Genomic DNA, 25,812 nt, shown 5'->3' on the forward strand with positions numbered 1-25,812 from the left:
TCTCCATGGCGCCCGCATCCTCCCTCATCTCCATGGATCCAATCTGGAAACCTTCTCCTTCCATGGCGAACAGCCTGCTTTTTCTCTCCTACCCCGTGTTTCCTTCTGCCATGGCTTATAAAGGATGGGAAGAACAGCATGCACGGCATGCAGATTTCGTTTCACACTAGAGAAGAGGTAAAACGGGAGGAGAGGGGTTTCCACGTGGGGAGAACGAGGCAGCGGAGGGAATCGAGGAACAAACAGAACGCTCGTTAATGAGGCTGGGAGGGTAACGAGGAGAATTTAATGTTACACGCCTAAACGTTTTGGGAAAATCTGGTTTTCGTAAGATGACTTATACACCCGGACGGAGGGAGTAGCTAAGTTACTATAACTACCTCTCTCCTCATTAACTCACTGCCACATAAGCAAATTTGCTGAGTTGGACTCGATGTTACTGCTGAAGTTACTCCCACTGTGGCTAGTCTAAAGTAGAAGGCCGGACTATAACTTGGTTAGGGTCCGGTCCTGAGGAAGTTTTGGGAATTGTCACTGATGACTGTAAAGACATTGTGACTGAGTGATACAAGTATTTCTCTCACGCACAAAAAAAGATGCTCATACTTATTTGCAATATTTACTCTGGCTGACTGCACGCGTTGCTCGAAATCATAATCACAGAGGACAGTGGAGCAATTGTGCCCCGGCCCTGGGGGGGGTCCTGGCACGACTCCTGGAGCCCATGGGCCGGGCCTGGTCATCATTCTGGGTCCTCCACTGTCTGGATCCCGGGCCTGGTCATTTTGGGGCCAGTGTCGGGAGCCCAGGCCTAAATGAAGGCGCAGTGGGCCCGTGGCCTCTTTTCGCCATCAATGTGCTAGACGATCTCTGCCCCGTTCTCCTTCAAATAGCCACCCCGGCTGCGCTGCCTGCCTCCTCGTTCTCTCTGCTCTCCTCTCACTCAGACACTCACCATCACAGTCACACGCAGACGCTTCATCGGCTGAATCACCAGCCAAGGTAAAGCATCAACACATACACGAGCAAGCAAGGAAAGCCAAGCGTTAGCTGTCTCCAATCAGAGCCGGCCGGCCGCAGAGAGAGAGTGAGATGTCGAGCCGCCGTGGCAGGATCACCGACGAGGAGATCAACGAGCTCATCTCCAAGCTCCAGGCGCTGCTCCCGGAATCATCCCGCCGCCGCTCCGCGAGCCGGGTACGTACTCACGCGAGCGCGCATTGGTTCTCCTGCGAGTTGCTTGTTACATGCGTGCGTCCGTGCAGTGCACCGTCACTGACAGGCCGGCCGCGACTGTGCATTTCGTCACGGCGGCGCCGCCAAGTCTACCCTGAGAAGGATTAGCACTGTTATTTTTCTTCCTCACTGTTCCTGACATGAATGCTATGCTGTGCTGTGCAGTCGTCGGCGTCGAAGCTACTGAAGGAGACGTGCGGCTACATCAAGAGCCTCCACCAGGAGGTGGACGATCTATCTGACAGGCTCTCTGAGCTAATGTCGACCTTGGACGAGACCAGCCCCCAGGCCGAGATCATCCGGAGCCTTCTCCGCTAGCCGGACTTTATCCTACCACGCCAGTAGGCAATAGCTACATATATATTAGCTTCAATTCATCGACCCAAGAGGGAGACGAGGAGGCAAGACAAGAGAAGAGAAGACAACAAGAGAGGCATAGCATTTTTTAGCTGCTGCTTGTTTCTTTTCCTTCCTGCTCCCCCGTCTCCTGGTACGTCGTCGTCTGTGTGTGTTTGTGAGGCCCTCATTTAGCTTCCGGTATACTCCACTGTGTTTCATTTATGCACCAGGTTGGTAGAGGTTAATAATATATATGGTACTTCTACCGATTAACTGAGTGTATTACTACTAGGTTGTAGACGTGTGTGTTTGTGCTGTTGTAGGCCTGTAGCTCCTCTCAGACTGAGATGCATCTCCTCTACCTATAGAGGTGTTGTTTTGTAGTAACTACTAGTACTATCTATTGCTAGCTTTGTCCTTGTTTTCCAACGGACAAGCTAGGTTAACGACGACCGTGGACTACGGAGAACTGTCTGTTTTTGTACTATCTGTTTAATTACTGCCATGTCTTCTCTGCATAACTTACTGCTACTACTACGTACGGTCAAGTTATTTGGAGCAACGTGCAGGTGCCACATAGAAAAGTGAAGAACCTCTCGTGCGTGCTAGGGGCGTACGTGCGCATGTAACGTCGAAATAGCCGGTGTACTTGTAAATGTAAAAAGAAGATATAAAAATGAGCGAGACGTTCCATGGTGCAAAAGAACCCTATTACCTAGAGGGTCAAACATTTGGCTTCTCGAGTGATAGGCCCCAGGAACAGGAGGTGTCTTCATCTTTTGTGAACTTGGCCCCATGAAGTGTCAACTTTTCGCCTACAAGATCTCCGCAATCAAGCACGGCGTCGGATCCCTCCAAACCAACTAGTCGATCGACATGGCAGTCCACGAACGAGAGCCGTCCGATCAGCAGCCAAAGCATGAGATCCGTAGTGTTTTCTTCTGATTATTTTGGTTTATAGAGACGTGTCATGTTCGAAGTGGGTCACATACATATGTATACTACAAATAGAAAACACTTGCATTCCGTCACCTGCGTTTTCAGAGACAAGCACGCAGTTGCAAGCGCGTGCACAGTGTGGCCTTTCTTTGTCCGTATCTACATCGTCGTCTCCAGTGGAACGGATTACTCTCGCCTCCACTGTGATGGTGCCCACGGTTTTGCTTTCTCCGATCTCACGGACTGTGCAGGTGTATCCCCGGCTTTTGTTCTCGATCAAATAGCCTGGTCAAAATCTCTCGGCCTGTGCAGAGCTACAGACAGTATACTATAGTCCATCGAACACGCCGATTATCGATTATCTTAGAGCATTACCCTCGAATCCTCCTCAAATGTCCACGAACTACCCTCAAATCCTCCTTAAATGTCCGTGAACTACCCTCAAATCCTCCTCAAATGTTCACGAATATACCCGATGAGTATCCTGACAAAAGAGAGAAAGAAAAAGTGACCCAATCATATCATATTTATATGTCCGGAAGTCTGCGAACCCTTGTATACAGATCATAGGATGGTCAGTCCGTCACGTAGGACGCGGCCTAACCCGAACCATCATTTCTCTTATTTTTTTTCCTTTTCATCTCCACCAAACACATGCATGTGACTAGACATATAAGAGCATCTGCAACGGCAACCCGAAAAAACCTCCCGCATCAGTCCGCGGACGGGGGGACCGGTCCACGGACACAGATGCGGGAGGTTGTCGGTGTACTAAAGTTTGGGTACTTTAGTACCCCAGACTCGTGCACAGGCAGTAGTAGCCGTCCCGACGGCAGGGCTTGCCGAAGGGCGCTTGAAGACAAAGTTCAAGATTTGGTTGACAAGACCATGAAGAAGACCTCCAATCAAGTAATCGAGAAATACTAAGGATAGTACAGAAGATCAAGATTGGAGTTGCCGACAAGTTCCTTGCCGGCAAGAAAGCAAGAGCCCGGCAAGCTCTGTGCCGGCAAGTTTCCCACTACCTTGCTACCGCTCCACCTCAGCGGCCGGCACATCGCTTGTCAAATAGCTGTCGAGGGGGCAGGTGGTTAGGTGAATATTTCTGGTCACGTGTCAACCTGCCGCTTTGAAGACAACTTTAATGACACCCATCCTGGTGATGTGTCAAGATATACAAGGTAGCTGGACGAACGGCACAGAAGGAGAGACAATTCTTGCCGGGGAGTATTACCAGCGTGACACCTCATGGTACATTTACTGCATTTGTCCTAACCCATAAGAGTTGGGTATTTGGCACTGTGGTGACCCCTTTCCCTATAAAAGGAGGCCCATGGCTACCTTTACAAAGGTCGACACTTTGCACAATTGCACGCGTAGCTACACTTCACGCGCAACCTTGTCGACAAGTTGCGCTCCTTGTACTTGTGCTCATACACATCCAATACAACAAAACAGGAATTGGGTTTTACGCTTCACAGCGGCCCAAACCTGGGTAAACCACTGTGTTGATTGCTGGATCTGCTCTTTGTGCACATTGATATCCCCAGTCGAAACGCAACGGGGCCTTTGTTGGTCCCGTAGATCGTCGTACACACGACATATTTTGGCGCACCAGGCAGGGGGATCGCTTGCGCGAACCTGATTCAACAGTCAACGCATCAGCTTCATCATCTTCTTCATTGTCATGGCTCCCAAGAAGAAGGGTGCCACGACGGCAAGTCCTTCTACATCCAAACGACGCCGATGCCTACGAATACGGACAGAGGTGGAGGAGGTGGCGGCATAGAACAACTTCCACGACATTCTGGCGATCATAGCCAGGCGAGCGGCATCGTCCTGAACAGAAACGACAACAACCCGCACGCCACCAGGTCGAAGGATGGAGCCTCGCAGCCTACGGGTGGTCATGCGGCAACATCCAAGACACATACATCGACGCACACGCCGCGGCCATCTCAGGTCATGCGCGATGAGCAACTTCAGGATGGCTGCTCCGGACATCGCCACGGCAAAGCCGATGCGCATCATTCAAGATGTGCAAGGCCAGCAAGCACGCCAAGAAGACGGTGCAAGCAGGCCAAGGCAGCAAGGGCGAGATGGAGTTCCTTCTAGCACCGTCAGAAGTAAGAACACCTCCCGTTCGTCGCACCTTTTCATGCCAGCTACACCAGAAGAAGCCATGGCACATGCTCAGCTGCTTCTAGAGTTCCCTCCTACTGCAGAGAATATGGAGGAGTGGAGAGCTACTATCCAAAGTCTTATTGGCTTTGCCAATAATGACAAGCCACAACAGGCGGGGCCCTCGCAGCAGCAGCCCACCGCATCGGTGCGTGCTGCTGGCAAGAGGACTGGAGGTGGTGCAGCCACCATGCAGTCCCCTCCACATCAACAACAACAGCGGCAAAGTTAGCGCTTTGACACCCATGATGATGCATCCATGGCATCATCCGACATGCGAGCTCACCGTGATCATCACCAAGTTCTTCAAGAACGGCGCAGATAAGACGCTTATACCACCATCGAGCGGTGACAGGAAGTGCGCTGTCAATTTGACAGACGCGTAGGGCCCACTGTAGATGAGCATGTACCGGGTACCCTGGCAGCCTACCTTATGAGGTGGGTTGTTCGGCATTTACTCGTGAGCTGCGGCAAGTCCAGTGGCCCAATTCCCAGAACTTCGAGCCAGAGGTGCCAAAGAAATACGACGGCAAGACTCACCCGTCAGAGTTCCTAAGCATCCACCATGACGGTGCAGGCTGCAAGGGGACGTGACGACAAGATCCTAGCCAACTACTTCCCGTTAGTGCTTAAGCCCAACATTAGGTCGTAGTTTATGAACTTGCCAGAGGATTCCATCTCCTCGTGGTCTGATCTATGCCATGAATTTGTTGGTGCTTTTAATGGGGGGCACAAAGTTCCGGGTCAGCCCAGTGACTTGCATGTGATCTCGCAAAGAGAGGGTGAACCCCTCTGTCGGGGTACACAAAGAAGGGTGTTTGTTGTCGGCGTTCTGGATATGGGGGTATCTAGACTTGCCTGCCTGCGGCCCACCATGTGGCTCCATCGATGGCCTGGTACGGCCCGGTTTCGACATCAACAACTCAGGACCCTCGCGAGAGGCCAAGCCTCACGAGGCGGACAACGCCAAGACCCCTGAGGGGATCAGCCTCCTCAGGCTGGCCCCCGAGGGGCAGCGAGTTCTATGCAAGGTATACCTCACGAGGCTCAGCTGATGTGAGCCGTGATGACCAAGGCCAGGCGGGCGCCAGCGGGCGTAGAGTGCCAGTTTCCTCTTTGGTGCAAGGAAGGCAAGTCACAGGCGTAGAGTCCCGAGGAATCAGCCAAAGGTTTCCATTCTGGTGCAACAAGACCAAGACCTCTAGGACGGCAGGATGGAGGTTATCACCGAGTCCACCGCAGCGTCATGACCAGAGACTTTTCACAGGCGAAGACTACTTTTGTCAGGTTAAGCTGTACTACTTGTCCCCTTTCAAATCCGGCCGTTGTGGGATCCCAAGGCCGCTATAAATAGGGCTTAGCCACCACGATAGACAAGGCAACTGGTGGAGAACAAACATCTAGTAGGGAACGGGCATCTAGTTCAAATCCCACCAACTCTCTTGAGCTCAAGAACACCTCACCTCCTGAGGCCATTTCATCCACTGTACTACTTCATCCTTAGTCCTTCCAGGCAATCCACGAAAAACGCTGGAGTAGGGTATTACACCGCAAGGTGTCCCGAACCAGGATAAAATGTTGTATCTCTATCTCTTCAAGCTTGTCGCGCTAGGCTTAGGAGACTCGCAAGTAGGCAGGCTGGGTAGGATGAGATTTCCGCACACACCCCAAAGTTCGAACCTTTCAAGGGTTTGCGGAACCCGTAATCGACATTTGGCGTGCCAGGTAGGGGTGCGTCGGGGATCTTCTGCCCGGTATCCCAGATCGCGCCATGGGCTTCAATGGCGAGCGCCTCTCCATCGACTCGGCCGGCGCGCACCTCCGAAGGAACGCCAGGGCTGTGCTGCTTCACCCTCTCCTTGCGGCAGGTGGAGTGGCCACCCAAGTTCAGGCCGGAGATGACGCCATGCTACGACAACGTGGTGGATCCGGCCGCTTTCCTCCATGCATACAAAGAAGCAGTTTGGGCGGCTGGCGGAGACGACATGGTGAAGGCCAACTGGTTCCCCAAGGCCCTCGCAGGTGCACCGCGCGCCTGGTTGCTCAACCCGCCGAGTCCTCCGTAGCCTCCTAGGGGGGGCTGCGCGGCCTCCGCGTCGCACGCTTCGCGACACCGGTGCCTCCCCATTGTCGCAGCCCTCCTGGGTGGCTCACAGGCACCACCCTCCGACCGCCACATCAGGCAGTTATACCAACAGGTAAGTGCCGCCCAGGCGGGCCCAGGGGCTCCCCCAGGATGGGCGGCGCCCAAGGCTGACCTCGCCTTCTGCCCCGAGGATCATCCGGCCGCCACAGCAGGAGTAGGCGCGCTCCCAATGCTTTGGACCTCCACCATCTGCAACATGGCGGTCACCAAGACCCCCATCGATGGAGGAGGCGGCCTCAACGTGCTCTCTACCGAGGCATTCGGCCTACTTCATGTGCCCCCCCCCGCCGGCTGCGCCACACCAAGCCCTTCTCCGGGGTCGGCGGTGGCTCCACCAGCTCCCTGGGGCAGATCCGCCTCCCTGTCACCTTCGGGACCCGTGACAACTACCGCACTGAGCTCATCGACTTCGACATTGCCAGGATCGACCCGCCATGCAACGCCATCCTGGGGTACCTAGCCTTGGCCAGGTTCATGGCGGCGACTCACCCAGCTTACAACCTCATGAAGTTGCCTGGCAGCAACGGTGTCCTCACGGTGGCAGGGGACACCAAAGACGCGCTGTAGGTCCTGAGGCTCACCTTCAGGTCAGCTGCAGCCGTGCTGCCTGACAATAAGGGGGTTCCTGAGGCCCCGGAAGCGGCATCGGCCAAGAAGAAGCAGTCGTTCTCCAAAGATCGAGCCGAAACGAAGCAAGTGCTGGTCAGCGAGGAAGGAGCCACCAGCGCCACCTTCACCATAGGGGCTGGCCTCCCTCGGGACCAAGAAAAAGCGTTGGTCGAATTCTTGTGCGCCAACAAGGATGTATTCACTTGGGAGCCCAAAGACCTGGCTGGGGTCCCAAGGGGAATAATCAAACACCACCTGAAGGTATGCCCAAACGTGCGACCAGTGAAGCAGAAGGCTCGTCGTCATTCCACCGAGAAGAAGGCCTTCATCGTCCAAGAGAACCGCAAGCTGCAAGGCGCATGGGTCATCAAGGAAGTATGATACCCGGAGTGGCTGGCGAATCCCGTCGTCGTCCCCAAGAACTTCATCGCGAAGCTGGAAGAGAGTGCCCTCCCTTTCTTCAAGCTGATGAAAAGGAAGGAGCCATTCGAATGGACCCCGGAGGCAGACACAACCTTTCAAGACCTCAAGAGATACCTGACCAGCCCGCCGGTGATGGTGGCATCGCGCCCTCTCGAGCCCTTGGTGCTCTATCTGGCAGCCACCCCCCACTCAGCCAGTGCCACCCTGGTGGCGCTAAGGAAGGAGCGCGCGTCCAAGGACCCTCGACAGGACGCTCAACCACCAAGCAAGACGGAACTTTCTTAGGGCAATGCGCCTAGGGCCTCGGCCAACCCAGTAGTCAATGTCCCTCTTGAGGCTGTAATTGACCCCACAACTGGGGGCTCCTGAGGATGGACCTCGCGAAGCCACCTAAGACCCGCACCCTCAAGAAGAGCAAGACTCCGCTGATGCCTCTCCCCTCGTCAAGCACCCATTCTACTTCGTCAGCACGATGCTGAGGGAGGCACGTGCGCGCTACCCCATCAAAAACTCTTGCTCACACTCCTCGTCGCCTCCCGAAAGTTGTGCCACTACTTTCAAGGCCACCCCATCAAGGTCATTTCGGCATACCCACTGGAGAGAGTGCTCCAGAGCCCGAACGTCGTCGGGCGAGTTGCAGAATGGAACATCGAGCTTCAGGCGTTCCATCTCGAGTTCAGCACCACCATGGTCATTAAGGGCCCAGCCCTCGCGGACTTCGTGGCTGAATGGACTAACGCCCCCAACCAAGGGATGAGCGAGGACTGCTCCCTCTTACCGGGAGACGAGGAACCAGATGGGTGGATCATGTACTTTGACAAAGCATTCGCGCGACAAGGCGCAGGAGGTGGGGCCGTCTTCATCTCTCCCACCAAGGACATGCTCGACTATGCGGTGCAACTCTGCTTCCAGCAGGGCGAGAAAGTCTCCAACAACGTTGCAGAATTCGAAGGCTTGCTCGCCAGTCTTAGGGCTGCGACAGCGCTGGAGGTGAAGCGCCTCACCATCAAGGGCGATTCTCATCTCCTCGTCAACTTCTCCAACAAGGAATACACGCCCAAGGACGAGCACATGGAGGCATACCTAGAAGAGGTGCGCAAGATGGAGAAACGGTTTATGGGCTTGGAGCTGTAGCACGTGCCGCGTGATACGTCTCCAACATTTCTATAATTTTTGATTGTTCCATGCTATTATATTACCTATTTTGGATGTTTATGGGCTTTACTTTACACTTTTATATCATTTTTGGGACTAACCTACTAACCAGAGGCCCAGTCCGGATTGATGTTTTTTTGCCTATTTTAGTATATCGAAGGAAAGGAATATCAAACGGAGTCCAAACGGAATGAAACCTTCAGGAGCGATCTTTTTGGAACAAACGCAATTCAGGAGACTTGGAGTGGACGTCAAGAAGCAACCGAGGTGGCCACGAGGGTGGGCGCGCCCCCTGCCTCGTGGGCCCCTCGTGGATCCCCTAACCGACTTCCTTCGCCTATATATATCCACATACCCCGAAAACATCCAGGAGCACCACGAGAAATTATTTCCACCGCCGCAACCTTTTGTATCCGCGAGATCCCATCTTGGAGCCTTTGTCGGCACTTCGTCGGAGGGGGAATCGACCATGGAGGGCCTCTCCATCACCACCAAGGCCTCTCCGATGAGTTGTGAGAAATTTACCACAGACCTTCGGGTCCATAGTTATTAGCTAGATGGCTTCTTCTCTCTCTTTGAATCTCAATACAAAGTTCTCCTTCCTCTTCTTGGAGATCTGTTCGATGTAACTCTTTTTGCGGTGTGTTTGTCGAGATCCGATGAATTGTGGGTTTATGATCAAGTTTATCCATGAGAAATATTTGAATCTCCTCTGAATTATTTTATGTATGATTGGTTATCTTTGCAAGTCTTTTCGAATTATCAGTTTGGTTTGGCCTACTAGATTGATCTTTCTTGCCATGGGAGAAGTGATTAGCTTTGGGTTCAATCTTGCGGTGTCCTTTCCCAGTGACAGTAGGGGCAGCAAGGCACGTATTGTATTGTTGCCATCGAGGATAAAAAGATGGGGTTTATATCATATTGCATGAGTTTATCCCTCTACATCATGTCATCTTGCTTAATGCGTTACTCTATTCTTATGAACTTAATACTCTAGATGCAGGCAGGAGTCGGTCGATGTGTGAAGTAATAGTAGTAGATGCAGGCAGGAGTCGGTCTACTTGTTGCGGATGTGATGCCTATATACATGATCATGCCTAGATATTCTCATAACTATGCACTTTTCTATCAATTGCTCGATAGTAATTTGTTCACCCACCATAATAATTATGCTATCTTGAGAGAAGCCACTAGTGGAACGTATGGCCCCCGGGTCTATCTTTTATCATATAAGTTTTCCATCTACTTTTATTTGCATCTTTTACTTTCCAATCTATATCATAAAAATACCAAAAACATTTATCTTATCATATTATCTCTATCAGATATCACTTTTGCAAGTTACCGTGAAGGGATTAACAACCCCTTTATCGCGTTGGTTGCGAGGTTCTTGTTTGTTTGTGTAGGTGCGTGGGACTTTTGAGGAGCCTCCTACTGGATTGATACCTTGGTTCTCAAAACTGAGGGAAATACTTAGGCTACTTCGCTGCATCACCCTTTCCTCTTCAAGGGAAAAACCAACGCATGCTCAAGAGGTAGGAAGAAGGATTTCTGGCACCATTGCCGGGGAGGTCTTCGCTCAAGTCAAGACATACCAAGTACCCATCACAAACTCATCTCCCTCGCATTACATTATTTGCCATTTGCCTCTCGTTTTCCTCTCCCCCACTTCACCCTTGCCGTTTTTTCACCCTCTCTTTCCCGTTCTCCTCTCTTTCGCTTTCCTTTCGTGTGCTCGTGTGTTAGTTATATCTCTTTATCATGGCTAGTCCTCCTATCATCATTAGTACTCCCGATCACGAAGTTCTTAATTTTAAACAAAGGGAGGGAGAAAATCTAAAAGATACTTGGCATAGAATTTGCAATGCTCAAAATAGATCTACTAGGAAGCAATCCACTTCCGTTCTTCTTTGCAATTTTTATGTAGGCATTACCCCTTGTAATAGATATATTCTTAATACCATTACCGGAGGGAATTTTTTGGGTAGCCATACTTTTGATGCTTACAATGCCATGACAGATTTGTTCGGTTTACCGCCTCTTTTAGTTAACGGAACAGTTTTAACTTTAGAACATGTGATGCAAAGGCTTGAAATTATTGAAAATAAAGTTTCTACTGTTGAGTGAATTGAAAATTTGGATAAAAATATCCATAATCAAATTACTCAATATGGATCTAAGGTTGGAAATACTTTGAAAAGTTTTAAAGAAAAGGAACCTATAGTTAATGAAAGGATAAATCAAGATTCCACAAGAATCGGTAAACTAGAGGATATTATTACTAATTTAGGGTCTGCCTTTTCATCCATGAAAAATACTCCAACTCCTTCTACAAAAATTGCTAAATTAATGTATGTTCCTAAAAACAAAGGTGAATCTTATAGGGAAAATGTGGATCTCAAATCAATAAGCGTTCATTCCGATTTCCTTGCTTTTATTAAGGAACATTTTGTTACAAACGAGTATCTTGATTCCTTGCCTAAGAGTTTAATCATTACCAAAAATAAAGAAACTTCTTTGGGTTATAAGTGCTCTATTGAGGAATTGAATGCCAACGATGGCAATACATAGATCTATTCTCGCTTTTATGCCTAGCTAGGGGCGTTAAACGATTGTGCTTGTTGGGAGGCAACCCAATTTTATTTTTGTTCCTTGCTTTTTGTTCCTGTTTAGTAATAAATAATTTATTTAGTCTCTGGTTAGATGTATTTTATGTTTTAATTAGTGTTTGTGCCAAGTAGAACCTATAGGATAACCTTGGGTGAAAGTTAATTTGATTCTGCTGAAAAACAGAAACTTTGCATGCACGAGAAAAAATTCAATAAATCACAGAAGTGTGATTTTGCGTTGATTCTTTTTGCTGTACATCAATAGACAAATTACCTAGGACTTACTATTTTGGTAGGATTTTTGGATTTCCAGAAGTATTCTAAAGTTACAGATTGCTACAGACTATTCTGTTTTTGATAGATTCAGTTTTTCGTGTGTTGTTTGCTTATTTTGATGCATCTATGGCTAGTATCGGGGGGTATGAACCATAGATAAGTTGGAGTATAGTAGTTTTAACACCAATATAAAGAAATAATGAGTTCATTATAGTACATTATGTGATGGTTTTTCTTTCTTGCACTAACGGAGCTTATGAGATTTCCTGTTGAGTTTTGTGTTGTGAAGTTTTCAAGTTTTGGGTAAAGATTTGATGGACTATGGAATAAGGAGTGGCAAAAGCCTAAGCTTGGGGATGACCATGGCACCCCAAGATATTCAAGTAAAACCAGAAGCCTAAGCTTGGGGATGCCCCGGAAGGCATGAAGGCATCCCCTCTTTCATCTTCGTCTATCGGTAACTTTACTTGGAGCTATATTTTTATTTACCACATGATATGTGTTTTGCTTGGAGCGTCTTGTATGACATGACTCTTTTCTTTTTAGTTTACCACAATAATCCTTGGTGTACACACCATTTGGTAGAGAACCACATGATTTAGAATTTATTAGAATACTCTATGTGCTTCACTTATATCTTTTGAGCTAGATAGTTTTGCTCTATGTGCTTCACTTATATTTTCTAGAGCACGACGGTGGCTTTATTTTGAATAAATTGTTGATCTCTCATGCTTCACTTATATTATTTTGAGAGTATTTTAGAACAGCATGGTATTTGCTATGGTCATAAATTTGCTCCTAGAATGATGAACATCCAAGTTGGGTGTAATAAAAACTATCATAGAAAGTGCATTAAAACTATGATCAATTTGATGCTTGATAATTGTTTTGAGATATAAAGGTAATAATGTTAGAGTCATGCTAGTTGGGTAATTATGAAATTGAGAAATACTTGTGTTGAAGTTGGCAAGTCCTGTAGCATGCACGTATGGTAAAAGTTGTGTGACAAATTTGTTGCATGGGGTGCTCTTTGAGTGCTTTCCTTATGAGTGGCAGTCGGGGATGAGCGATGGTATTTTCCTACCAATCTATCCCTCTAGGGGCATGCATAGTAGTAATTTGCTTCAAGGGCTAATAAATTTTTGCAATAAGTATATGGTTCTTTATGACTAATGTGAGTCCATGGATATACGCACACTTACCCTTCCACTTTGCTAGTCTCTATTATGCCATGCAACTTTCGCGGGTATTATGAACCCATTATTTACCTTCTTCAAAACAGCCACCATACCTACCTATTATGGCATCTCCATAGCCATTCTGAGATATACTGCCATGCAACTTTCCACCGTTCCATTTATTATGACACGCTCCATCATTTTCATATTGCTCTTTGCATGATCATGTAGTTGGCATCGTATTTGTGGCAAGGCCACCTTCATTATTTCATACATGTCACTCTTGATTCATTGCATATCCCGGTACATCGCCGGAGGCATTCACATAGAGTCATATTTTGTTCTAAGTATTGAGTTGTAATTCTTGAGTTGTAAATCAATAAAAGTGTGATGATCTTCATTATTAGAGCATTGTCCCAAGTGAGGAAAGGATGATGAAGACTATGATTCCCCCACAAGTAGGGATGAGACTTCGGACTTTATAAAAATAAAAGAGGCCAAAGAAGCCCATAAAAAAAGAGGCCAAAGAAGCCCACCAAAATAAAAAATAAAAAAAATGAGAGAAAAAGAGAGAAGGCACAATGCTACTATCTTTTTTACCACACTTGTGCTTCAAAGTAGCACCGTGATATTCTTGATAGAGAGTCTCCTATGTTGTCACCTTCATATACTAGTGGGAATTTTTCTTTATAGAACTTGGCTTGTATATTCCAATGATGGGCTTCCTCAAAACGCCCTAGGTCTTCGTGAGCAAGCAAGTTGGATGCACACCCACTTAGTTTCTGTTGTTGAGTTCTCATATATTTATAGCTCTAGTGCATCTGTTGCATGGCAATCCCTACTCGCTCACATTGATATCTATTAATGGGCATCTCCATAGCCCGTTGATACGCCTAGTTGATGTGAAACTATCTTCTCCCTCTTTGTCTTCATAACCACCACCACATACCACGCATATCGCTATGTCCATGTCTTGCGCTCATGTATTGCGTAAGAATTGAAAAGGCTGAAGCGGTTAAAAAGTATGAACCAATTGCTTGGCTCGTCATCGGGGTTATGCATAAGGGGAGTATTTTGTGTAATAGAGATGAAACATGGCCTAACTATATGATTTTGTAGGGATAAGCTTTCTTTGGCTATGCTATTTTTATAGGACATGATTATTTGCTAGTATGTTTCAAAATATTACTATTTTTATGTTTTATAAGCTTTTATCTTGAATCATTTGGATCTGAACAATCATGCCACAATAAAGAGAATTACATTGAGAATTATGCTAGGTAGCATTCCACATCAAAAATTCTGTTTTTATCATTTACCTACTCGAGGACGAGCAGGAATTAAGCTTGGGGATGCTTGATACGTCTCCAATCTATCTATAATTTTTGATTGTTCCATGCTATTATATTAACTGTTTTGGATGTTTATGGGCTTTACTTTACACTTTTATATCATTTTTGGGACTAACCTACTAACCGAAGGCCCAGCCTGAATTGTTGTTTTTTTGCCTATTTCAGTATATCGAATGAAAGGAATATCAAACGGAGTCCAAACGGAATGAAACCTTCGGGATCGATCTTTTTGGAACAAACGCAATCCAGGAGATTTGGAGTGGACGTCAAGAAGTAGCCGAGGCGGCCACGAGGGTGGCCGGCGTGCCCAGTAAGGGTGCGTGTGCCCCCTGCCTCGTGGGCCCCTAATGGCTCCCCTGACAGACTTCCTTCACCTATATATATCCACATACCCCGAAAACATCCAGGAGCACCACGAGAAATTATTTCCACCGCTGCAACCTTCTGTATCCGCGAGATCCCATCTTGGAGCCTTCGCCGGCTCTGCGCCAAAGGGGGAATAGACCACGGAGGGCCTCTCCATCACCACCATGGACTCTCCGATGAGTTGTGAGTAGTTTACCATAGACCTTCGGGTCCATAGTTATTAGCTAGATGGCTTCTTCTCTCTCTTTGATTCTCAATACAAATTTCTCCTTCCTCTTCTTGGAGATCTATTCGATGTAACTCTTTTTGCGGTGTGTTTGTCGAGATCCGATGAATTGTGGATTTATGATCAAGTTTATCTATGATAAATATTTGAATCTCCTCTGAATTCTTTTATGTATGATTGGTTATCTTTGCAAGTCTCTTCGAATTATCAGTTTGGTTTGGCCTACTAGATTGATCTTTCTTGCCATGGGAGAAGTGCTTAGCTTTGGGTTCAATCTTGCGGTGTCCTTTCCCAGTGACAGTAGGGGCAGCAAGGAACGTATTGTATTGTTGCCATCGAGGATAAAAAGATGGAGTTTATATCATACTGCATGAGTTTATCCCTCTACAACATGTCATCTTGCTTAATGTGTTACTCTGTTCTTATGAACTTAATACTCTAGATGCTAGCAGGAGTCGGTCGATGTGTGGAGTAATCGTAGTAGATGGAGGCAGGAGTCGGTCTACTTGTTGCGGACATGATGCTTATATACATGATCATGCCTAGATATTCTCATAACTATGCACTTTTCTATCAATTGCTCGACAGTAATTTGTTCACCCACCGTAATAATTATGCTATCTTGAGAGAAGCCACTAGTGGAACCTATGGCCCCCGTGTCTATCTTTTATCATATAAGTTTTCCATCTACTTTTATTTGCATCTTTTACTTTCCACTCTATATCATAAAAATACCAAAAATATTTATCTTATCATATTATCTCTATCAGATCTCACTTTCGCAAGTTACTGTGAAGGGATTGACAACCCCTTTATCGCGTTGGTTGAGAGGTTCTTGTTTGTTTGTGTAGGTGCGTGGGACTTTTGAGGAGCCTCCTACTGGATTGATACATTGGTTCTCAAAACTGAGGGAAATACTTACGCTACTTTGCTGCATCACCCTTTCCTCTTCAAGGGAAAAACCAACGCATGCTCCAGAGGTAGCACCGCGAGGGACGAACAAGGAGGTGGACGACATAACCAAGAGAGCCTCCTAAAGGCCCCCCAAGAACCGGGGATGTTTGAGGAGCGGCTCTTCAAGCCATCTGTGGCTCCCCCCACTGCGACTTCAGCACCGCCTCAGGAGGATCTGCCTCAGGCACCTGTGACTGGTGCCCCAGCTTGCAGCCATCCCATAGGGGCCCGCCTGCTGCTGGCATTTAAACCTCAGGAGGGGTTTTGACTGAAGAGTTCAAGGCGTACCTGCTTCGAGGGACCTTTCCAGAGAAGGAGGATGCCAAGTGCGTGGCTCATCAAGCCACTGCTTACTGCATCCAGGACGGTGAGTTATATCTCAAGAGGCCCAATGACGTTTTGTTGCGGTGCATCTCTAGGGAACAGGGGCTTGAGCTGCTAGCGGACATACATGGTGGGGAATGCGGGCACCATTTCTCGTCACGCACTCTGGTGGGCAAGGCGTTCTGCAGCGGCTTCTACCGGCCCACCGCGCTCAACGACGCCATAGAGCTGGTGCGTTCCTATGAGGCATGCCAGTTCCACGCCAAGCAAATTCACCAGCCCGCGCAGGGCCTCCAGACAATCCCGCTCACATGGCCGTTCACGGTCTGGGCGCTGGACAGCTTGGGGCCGTTCCCTCAAACGCCAGGGGGCTACCAATACCTCTATGTCGCCATCGACAAATTCACCAAGTGGGCGGAGGTAGAGGCTGTTCGCACCATTCCAGCTGGATCGGTCGTCAAGTTCATCAAGGGAATCATGAGCCGGTTTGGGGTTACTAACCGCATCATCACTGACAATGGCTTGCAGTTCACTAGCAACCTTTTCAAAACATATTGTGCTAACCTTGGAACGCAGATATGCTACACCTCATTGGCGCACCCCCGGAGCAATGACTAGGTCGAGCGAGCTAATGCAGAAGTCATGAGGGGCCTCAAGACAAGAACCTTCAATAATAAGCTCGAGGCCTGCCGCAGGGGCTGGCTCAACGAGCTACAGTCCATGATGTTGTCCATCTGCACCACCGCGACCAAGCCAGCGGGAGAGACGCCATTTTTCCTCGTCTATGGAGCAGAGGTGGTTCTCCCGCACGAGGTTAGGCATCTCTCCACGCGGGTCCTAGTGTTCGACGAGGCGCGTCAGGACGCCAACGGGGGATGGATCTCGTGCTGGTGGAGGAATGCTGCCGTCAAGCCTCACTCCGGGCGGCAAGGTACCATCAGGCGCTGCGGCGGTATCACTTCCGCAAAATCCGCTCTACGACGTTAGAGGTGGGCGACCTCGTCCTGAGGCGGGTACTCTCCAGGGAAGGGCTGCACAAGCTCTCTCCCATGTGGGAGGGCCCGTCTAGGATTGCCCGTGTCTCCAGGCCTAGCGCCGCGCGCCTAGAGACACAGGACGGGGTCCCCATCCATAATGCCTGGAACACAAGCACCTCCGAAAGTTCTACCCCTAAAGAAAGGCTCCGGCCTATGAAGCAAGGCTCTGGCCTATGAAGGTCTTCGCTCGTGACACTCTCACGTAAAAATGAGTGAGGCTGTACATGCCCCGGAGTCTCCTGAATGTCGCCCCAGGGCCTCATGGGGGCTCCCTCCCATGTCTTAGTGGCAGCACTTAGCTCCGCGCTGGTGAGAAGACTAGATTAGGTGCCGGACGCGGCTATTCATTTGCTTTCCGAAGTTGCTTGTAGTTTTTAGTGATCTTTCAATGGATTTGGTGCTCTCGTGTTTTGGTTCGCCCAGTTAATTTCTTCCTCGCTCGGTTGTTTTTTGCCTGAGGACATGAGAGAGGTGGCAGTTTTCCGTCACTTTCCCTTGCGCGCCTCGCGCGTTGGGGCTAGGCAGGTGTGTGCGCCTCGGGCTTACCCTCATATGTGCACACCGTGCCAAACCCCCGCTGCCCTGGTGTTTCGGCCTTGTCCTCATGAGGAGCCCTCGGTCAAGCTCACAGGCATCAACACCCCTCATATTCGTGCCCCCCCCCCGGGTAGCACGACGCGGTGCATTAAGCCAGAGCTAATCTATGACGGGGGGCTCACATAAGGAGGAGAGGGGTGCTCGTCAGTTTTTCTTCCTTTAAAAGCAGCCCTACAGCGGTTTCGTGGCGACTCCTGAGACCCCGAGGCATCTCTCGAGGTTTGTGACCTTTAGCTCCCCAGGAAGGGGGCCTCGTTGAGTACCCGAAGCCAGGTCTTCGCGGGGTGAAAAGCTACTGCACACATATTAAGCTAAGTTTTCCTACCCTGGCTTATTCAGAGTGCAAACGTTACAACACAACATCATACAAGCATAGCATAAAGGGGATAACTGCCATAGTTCATTACACGCCCCCGAGGGGTACACCACCTTTTTTTCGAATTACAGGAGAAAGGAAAGGCTAAATAAAGAAGTCCCGAGGGCGTACGAACCCGGCACCAGCGCCGCATCCTCAAGCAGCGCCCCAATGTGGCCAGACGCTCCACCAGTTCCCCCATAGGCGACCTGGGGCGGCGGCCGGTCTTGAGTCCAAGTTTGGCGGCCCCCAGACTCACGCCGGGCTTCTCTCTAGCTTCACTGGAGCGCTACTGTGGGATGAACCACCGACATCCTCGACCCGAGCGCGACAACATGGGGGCCAATCGTAGCCACCACTGCTCGAGCTCTCATTCGAGGAAGAGCTGCCGTCACGAGAAGAAGAGCGTGCGCCACCAAGGCCAAGCTCACCTTCGCCACCCTCATCGTCGCTGCCATCCTCTAGGCAGCACCCCATGCGACGGCCGTCCTCCCTGAACACCTTCATGTAGAGGGTCGCCAGACCATTGTACTTGAAGTGAAGGGTGCACCTTCCACCCAGGCCGCATGCGCGGGCAAACGTCTTCCAGCCGCGGGTCAGGACCATGCTGCCGGAGGCGGTGACTTCAGTCCCAACCCACGAAGCTCTGCTGCAACATCCGTCGGCCTGCAGCCAAACACCATCGAGGCCCGGGGATGGAAGCTCGCCGGAGAAGAAATGCGGGAGCCGGAGCGAGGTGTCGATCAGGCTCTCCGACCACACCACAAATTCAGGGAGAACGTCGAGCGGGGAAAAGCGCGACCGAGGCGGGCGCACAATCATGCTACGCCTCCCCTCGTCATGGGGGCTGCTCCGAAGCCGGTGGCCCCCGTCGTGAGGAGGGGTGCCACCACGAGCACCAAGAGAAGCATCGTCTCTAGGGGGTGCGCGCCCGTGCCCCCTAGGGGCCGCCGCAGGAGTCGCGGGATGCTTACGGGGACGGCCGCAGCCTCTCTTGGGAGGCGGGGAGGCTGGTCCCTCCTTGGAAGCCTTCCCCTTCTCGGCCACCGAAAACATCCTCGGCGATGCCATAGGAGTTAGATGAAGAAGGAGAGAAGTTGACGGCAGCAAGACGAAGGAGAGATGAGCGGGGGGTTCTGCTACCCCCCCTCATTTATAGCCAAGGAAGGCCAATCACTAGCCTCCACGACCTCGCGCCATGATGATCTTCTGCATGCCGCATCATTCCGTCAGGTCGAACAGTTGTCGAGGCAGCGTGGGGAAGTGGAGACGCCCACGTCCCATCAATCGCCACGCGTCATAAAGGCCGCAGGTGGTTAGGGCCCGCGGCACTCTGCACTTGCCCCTTGGCTTTGCCTAGAAGCCAAGTTCGAGCGTGCCTTGGGCCCGGGGCTACTGCCGGTGTTCTATATATGGGGTATCGAGACTTGCCTGCCTGCGGCCCACCACGTGGCTCCATCAATGGCCTGGTACGACCCGGTTTCGACATCAACAGCTCAAGACCGCTGCGAGGGGCCAAGCCTCGTGAGGCGGACAACACCAAGACCCCCGAGGGGATCGGCCTCCTCAGGCTGGCTCCCGAGGGCAGAGAGTTCTATGCAAGGTATACCTCATGAGACTCAGCTGACGTGAGCCATGACGACCAAGGCAAGGCGGGCGCCAGTGGGCGCAGAGCGCCAGTTTCCTCTTTGGTGGAAGGGAGGCAAGCCACTGGCGCAGAGTCCCGAGGAATCAACCAAAGGTTTCCATTCTGGTGCAACAAGACCAAGGCCACCAGGACGGCAGGGCGGAGGTCATCACCGAGCCCACCACAGCGTCATGACCAGAGGCTTTTTGCAGGCGAAGACTACTTTTGTCAGGATAAGCTGTACTACTTGTCCCCTTTCAAACCCGGTCGTTGTGGGATCCCTTCCCGCGAATGTTTGGGAAGAGGACCAAGGCCGCTATAAATAGGACTTAGCCACCACCATAGACAGGGCAACTGGTGGAGAACAAGCATCTAGTAGGGAACAGGCATCTAGTTCAGATCCCACCAGCTCTCTTGAGCTCAACAACACATCACCTCCTGAGGCCATTTCATCCACTGTACTAGTTCATCATCAGTCCTTCGAGGCAATCCACCAAAAACGCTGGAGTAGGGTATTACACCGCAAGGTAGCCCGAACCAGGATAAACTGTTGTGTCTCTGTCTCTTCGAGCTTGTCGTGCGAGGATCTGGAGACTCTCGAGTAGGCAGGCTGGGTAGGTTGAGATTTCCACACGCACCCCAGAGTTTGAACCTTTCAAGGGTTTACGGAACCCGTAATCCGACAATGTTTTCCCCTGACTTGTGCATGGATGGCAGTTCATCGGGCCAGCGATGTTGCAGCATTCAGAACAAGGCCAAGCATAAGATATGCCTCTTTGAGGAATTAGAGGGCGGATCAGGAAACATCCTGTTCTCCAAATGACACTTCCTAAGGAAATCACCTCCAAATGACACACGTCCACGGTCGCACTACATCTGGCTTGTTGCCCTTGGAGGAAGTTTTCTTTACCTTCTTGGCCACGGGCGCAGGATCGGGAACCGCTGCTCCACGATTGGCGGCCCACCTGTGAGGGCGCAGGTCCAGGGCCGGCTCGAGGCCTTGAGGCCTGTTGTGAGCCACTCCTCCTCGGGTTGCTTCACCTCCTCAACCCTCTCTTCCTCCTGGACCTCTGCTGCCGCGGCAGCCAGAGCCTCAATCCCGGAAGGCTGATCCTGTTGGGGAACGCGGTATTAAAAAAATTCCTATGATCACACAAGATCTATCTCTAGGTGATGCATAGCAATGAGAGGGGAGAGTGTTGTCTACGTACCCTCGTAGACCGAAAGCGGAAGCGTTATGACAACACGGTTGATGTAGTCGTATGTCTTCATGATCCACCAATCCTAGCAGCAAAGGTACGGCGCCTCCGGGATCTGCACATGTTCAGCTCGGTGACGTCCCATGAACTCTAGATCCAGCTGAGTTCGAGGGAGAGTTTCGTCAGCACGACGGCGTGGTGACAGTGATGATGAAGTTACCGGCACAGGGCTTCGCCTAAGCATTATGACGATGTAACCGAGGTGTGTAACTGTGGAGGGGGGCACCACACACGGCTAACCAATTGTCAACTTGTGTGTTTATGGGGTGCCCCTCCCCCGTATATAAAGGAGTGGAGGGGGGAGGGCCGGCCCTCTCATGGCGCGCCCAAGGGGGGAGTCCTACCCCTGGTGGGAGTAGGATGCCTCCTTCCCTAGTTGGAGTAGGAGAGGAAGGAAGGGGGAAAGAGACGGAAGGAACCCCCCCCCCAATTTGGATTGGGCTTTGTGGGGCGCACCCTCCACCTGGCCGCCTCCTCCTCTCTCCCACTAAGGCCCAATAAGGCCCATACACCACCCGGGGGGTTCCCGTAACCCCCCGATACTCTGGTAAATGCCAGAACTCACCCGAAACCATTCCGATGTCCAAACATAGTCTTCCAAAATATAGATCTTTATTTCTAGACCATTTCGAGACTCCTCGTCATGTCTGTGATCATACCGGGACTCCAAACTACCTTCGGTACATCAAACCACATAAACTCATAATACCGATCGTCACCGAACGTTAAGCGTGCGGACCATACGGGTTCGAAAACTATGTAGACATGACAGAGACTCATCTCTTGTCAGTAACCAATAGCGGAACCTAGATGCTCATATTAGTTCCTACATATTCTACGAAGATCTTTATCGGTCAAACTGCATAACAACATACGTTCTTCCCTTTTTCATCGGTATGTTATTTACCCGAGATTCGATCGTGGGTATCTCAATTCCTACTTCAATCTCGTTACCGGGAAGTCTCTTTACTCGTTCCCTAATGCATCATCCTGTAACTAACTCATTAGTCACATTGCTTGCAAGTCTTATAGTGATGTGCATTACCGAGAGGGCCCAGAGATACCTCTCCGAAACACGGAGTGGAAAACCCTAATCTCGATCTATGCCAACCCAACAAACACCTTCGGAGACACATGTACATCACCTTTATAATCACCCATTTACATTGTGACGTTTGGTAGAACACAAAGTGTTCCTCCGGTATTCGGGAGTTGCATAATGGAATAGTGTGAGGAACTTGTATAAGTCATGAAGAAAGCAGCAGCAATGAAACTGACACGATCATAATGCTAAGCTAAGGGATGGGTCATGTCCATCATATCATTCTCCTAATGATGTGATCCCGTTAATCAAATGACAACACATGTCTATGGTTAGGAAACATAACCATCTTTGATTAACGAGCTAGTCAAGTAGAGGCATACTAGGGACTATATGTTTTGTCTATATATTCACACATGTACTATGTTTCCGGTTAAAACAATTCTAGCACGAATAATAAACATTTATCATGAATTAAGGAAATAAATAATAACTTTATTATTGCCTCTTGGGCATATTTCCTTCAGTCTCCCACTTGCACTAGAGTCAATAATCTAGTTCACGTCACCATGTGATTTAACACCAATATTCACATCTGTATGTGATTAAGACTCATAGTTCACATCATCATGTGACCAACACCAAAAGGGTTTACTAGAGTCAATAATCTAGTTCACATCGCTATGTGATTAACACCCAAAGAGTACTAAGGTGTGATCATGTTTTGCTTGTGAGAGAAGTTTAGTCAACGGGTCTGTCACATTCAGAGCCGTATGTATTTTGCAAATATTCTATGCTCTGCACGGAGCTACTCTAGCTAATTGCTCCCACTTTCAATATGTATCCAGATTGAGACTTAGAGTCATCCGAATCGGTGTAAAAGCTTGCATCGATGTAACTCTTTATGACGAGCTCTTTTATCACCTCCATAATCGAGAAATATTTCCTTAGTCCTCATTAAGGATAATTTTGACCGCTGTCCAGTGATCTACTTCTAGATCACTATTGTACCCCCTTGCCAAAATCATGGCAAGGTACATAATAGGTCTGGTACATAGCATAGCATACTTTATAGAACCTATGACTGCAGCATAAGGAATGACTTGCATTCTCTTTCTATCTTCTGCCGTGGTTGGGCTTTGAGTCTTACTCAATTTTACACCTTGTAATACAAACAAGAACTCCTTCTTTCACTGATCCATTTTGAACTCTTTCAAAAACTTGTTAAGGTATATACTCATTGAAAAATCTTATCAAGCATTTTGATCTATCTTTATAGATCTTGATGCCTAATATGTAAGCAACTTCACCGAGGTCTTTCTTTGAAAAAGTCTTATTCAAGTATCCCTTTATGCTATCTAGAAATTCCATATCATTTCCAATCAACAATATGTCATCCACATATAATATTAGAAATGCTACAGAGCTCCCACTCACTTTCTTGTAAATACAGGCTTATCCAAAAGTCTGTATAAAACCATAATGCTTTGATCACACTATCAAAATATTTATTCCAACTCTGAGAGGCTTGCACCAGTCCATAAATGGACCGCTGGAGCTTGCACACTTTGTTAGCACCCTTTGGATCAACAAAACCTTCTGGTTGTATCATATACAACTCTTCTTCTAGAAATCTATTCAGGAATGCAGTTTTGACATCCATCTGCCAGATTTCATAAAATATGGCAACTGCTAACATGATTCGAATGGATTTAAGCATCACTACAATTGAGAAAATCTCATTGTAGTCAACACCTTGAACTTGTCAAAAACCTTTTTTTGACAAATCAAGCTTTGTACATAGTAACACTACTATCAGTGTCCGTATTCCTCTTGAAGATCCATTTATTTAATATGGCTTGCCGATGATCGAGTAAGTCCACCAAAGTCCACACTTTGTTCTCATACATGTATCCCATCTCAGATTTCATGGCCTCAAGCCATTTCGCGGAATCTAGGCTCATCATTGCTTCCTCATAGTCTGTAAGTTCATCATGGTCTAGTAACATGACTTCCAGAATAGGATTACCGTACCACTCTGATGCAGATTGCACTCTAATGCAGATCGCACTCTGGAAGACCTATGAGGTTTGGTAGTAACTTGATCTGAAGTTTCATGATCATCATCATTAGCTTCCTCACTAATTGGCGTAGGAATCACTGGAACTGATTTATGTGATGAACTACTTTCCAATTCGGGAGAATGTACAATTACCTCATCAAGTTCTACTTTCCTCCCACTCACTTCTTTCGAGAGAAACTCCTTCTCTAGAAAGGATCCATTCTTAGCAACGAATATCTTGCCTTCGGATCTGTGATAGAAGGTCACTACAAAAAAATACACTTCCGTGATGATACGTGTTTGTCACAGTTGATCACGTTTTCTGTCATGCATGTACATCCATGACGATTTTATGACAGAATCAAGATAGTCATACCTGTGTTGTCGTAGAAGTGTTCCATGACATTACCAAAATTATCATCACGGAAGTGTCAACTTCCATGATGATAAATCGCGCGTCACAGAAGTGCTTTTGTCAAGGGTAACCGACACGTGGCATCCACCATAACGGAACACCGTTAAGCTATCGGGTCTGGTTTTGGATCCGATAACCCGTTAACAGCCCCGATCATTGGCTGGAGGAAAACATGTGTCGGCTCACCGTTGGGACAGATGACATCCACTTATTGGACCCAAGGCGCCTATGATACGTTAACACGTGGCATAGCCCAACAGAGGCCCGTTCATGTGAAAAGGTCGGCCTGTTTGACTTGGTCAAAAGGTGGCGGGCCGGCCCACGGAAAGCCTGTTAATGGCATGTTCGCATATAGCCCATTTACAGCCCGCTAACCCATGGCCTGTTACGACCTATCCGAATTAGGCCCAGTAGCATCATCTGGGCCGTCCAATATGATTCCAGCCCGACCCATGTATGGCCCATGACGTCTTTTGGCCCATATGAGGCCCTTTGTAACTCTTGGCCCATTAACGGCCCGTGGTGAAACTGGCCTGTAATGAACAGTGTATCACTTTATACCCATTAACGGCCCATTATTCCATTGGGCCGTTTCCGGCCCATGTTATCTTTCAACCTTCTCAAGGCCCATTTATTCTTGGGCTCATTTCCAGCATTCGCTTACTTACGGCCCGTTAGTGTCATTTTCTGCTTGTGGGCCAAATTCAGCCCATGGTTACAGTCAGCCTGTTTGTGGCCCGTTAATACGTTGGGCCATTTCCATGTAAAAAAACTCGTTGGGCTGTTTTCATAGAGTTATCAAATACGACCTATTAACGGCCCGTTATGGTCCACGAATAGTACGACCCATGATTGGCGAAATGATTATACGCCCCGTAGAAGGACCATTGATCATACGGCCCATAAAAGACCAATGGATCCTATGGCCCGTAGAAGGCCCATGGATCGTACGGCTCGTAGAAGGCCCATGGATCGTATGGCCCTAGAAGGCCCATGGATCAGACGGCCCATAGAAGGCCCATGGATCCTGCGGCTTGTAGAAGGCCCAGGGATCCTATGGCCCGTATAGAAGACCAATGGATCCTACGGCCCATAGAAGGCCCAT

The 25,812-nt window shown here is 49.0% G+C and overlaps 1 protein-coding gene across 1 annotated transcript; it reads left to right on the plus strand.

Moving 5' to 3' along the window:
* Positions 1 to 926: 926 nt before the first annotated feature.
* LOC119293932 (transcription factor ILI3) lies at positions 927 to 2,059 on the plus strand. Its single transcript, XM_037572249.1, has 2 exons — positions 927 to 1,197; positions 1,402 to 2,059. Exons 1-2 carry the CDS (start codon positions 1,093 to 1,095, stop codon positions 1,552 to 1,554), a joined length of 258 nt encoding a protein of 85 aa, XP_037428146.1. The 5' UTR covers positions 927 to 1,092; the 3' UTR covers positions 1,555 to 2,059.
* The last annotated feature ends 23,753 nt before the right edge of the window (positions 2,060 to 25,812 follow it).

This window comes from Triticum dicoccoides, chromosome 4B (assembly GCF_002162155.2).
Source record: "Triticum dicoccoides isolate Atlit2015 ecotype Zavitan chromosome 4B, WEW_v2.0, whole genome shotgun sequence".
In the NCBI taxonomy this organism is placed as follows: domain Eukaryota; kingdom Viridiplantae; phylum Streptophyta; class Magnoliopsida; order Poales; family Poaceae; genus Triticum; species Triticum dicoccoides.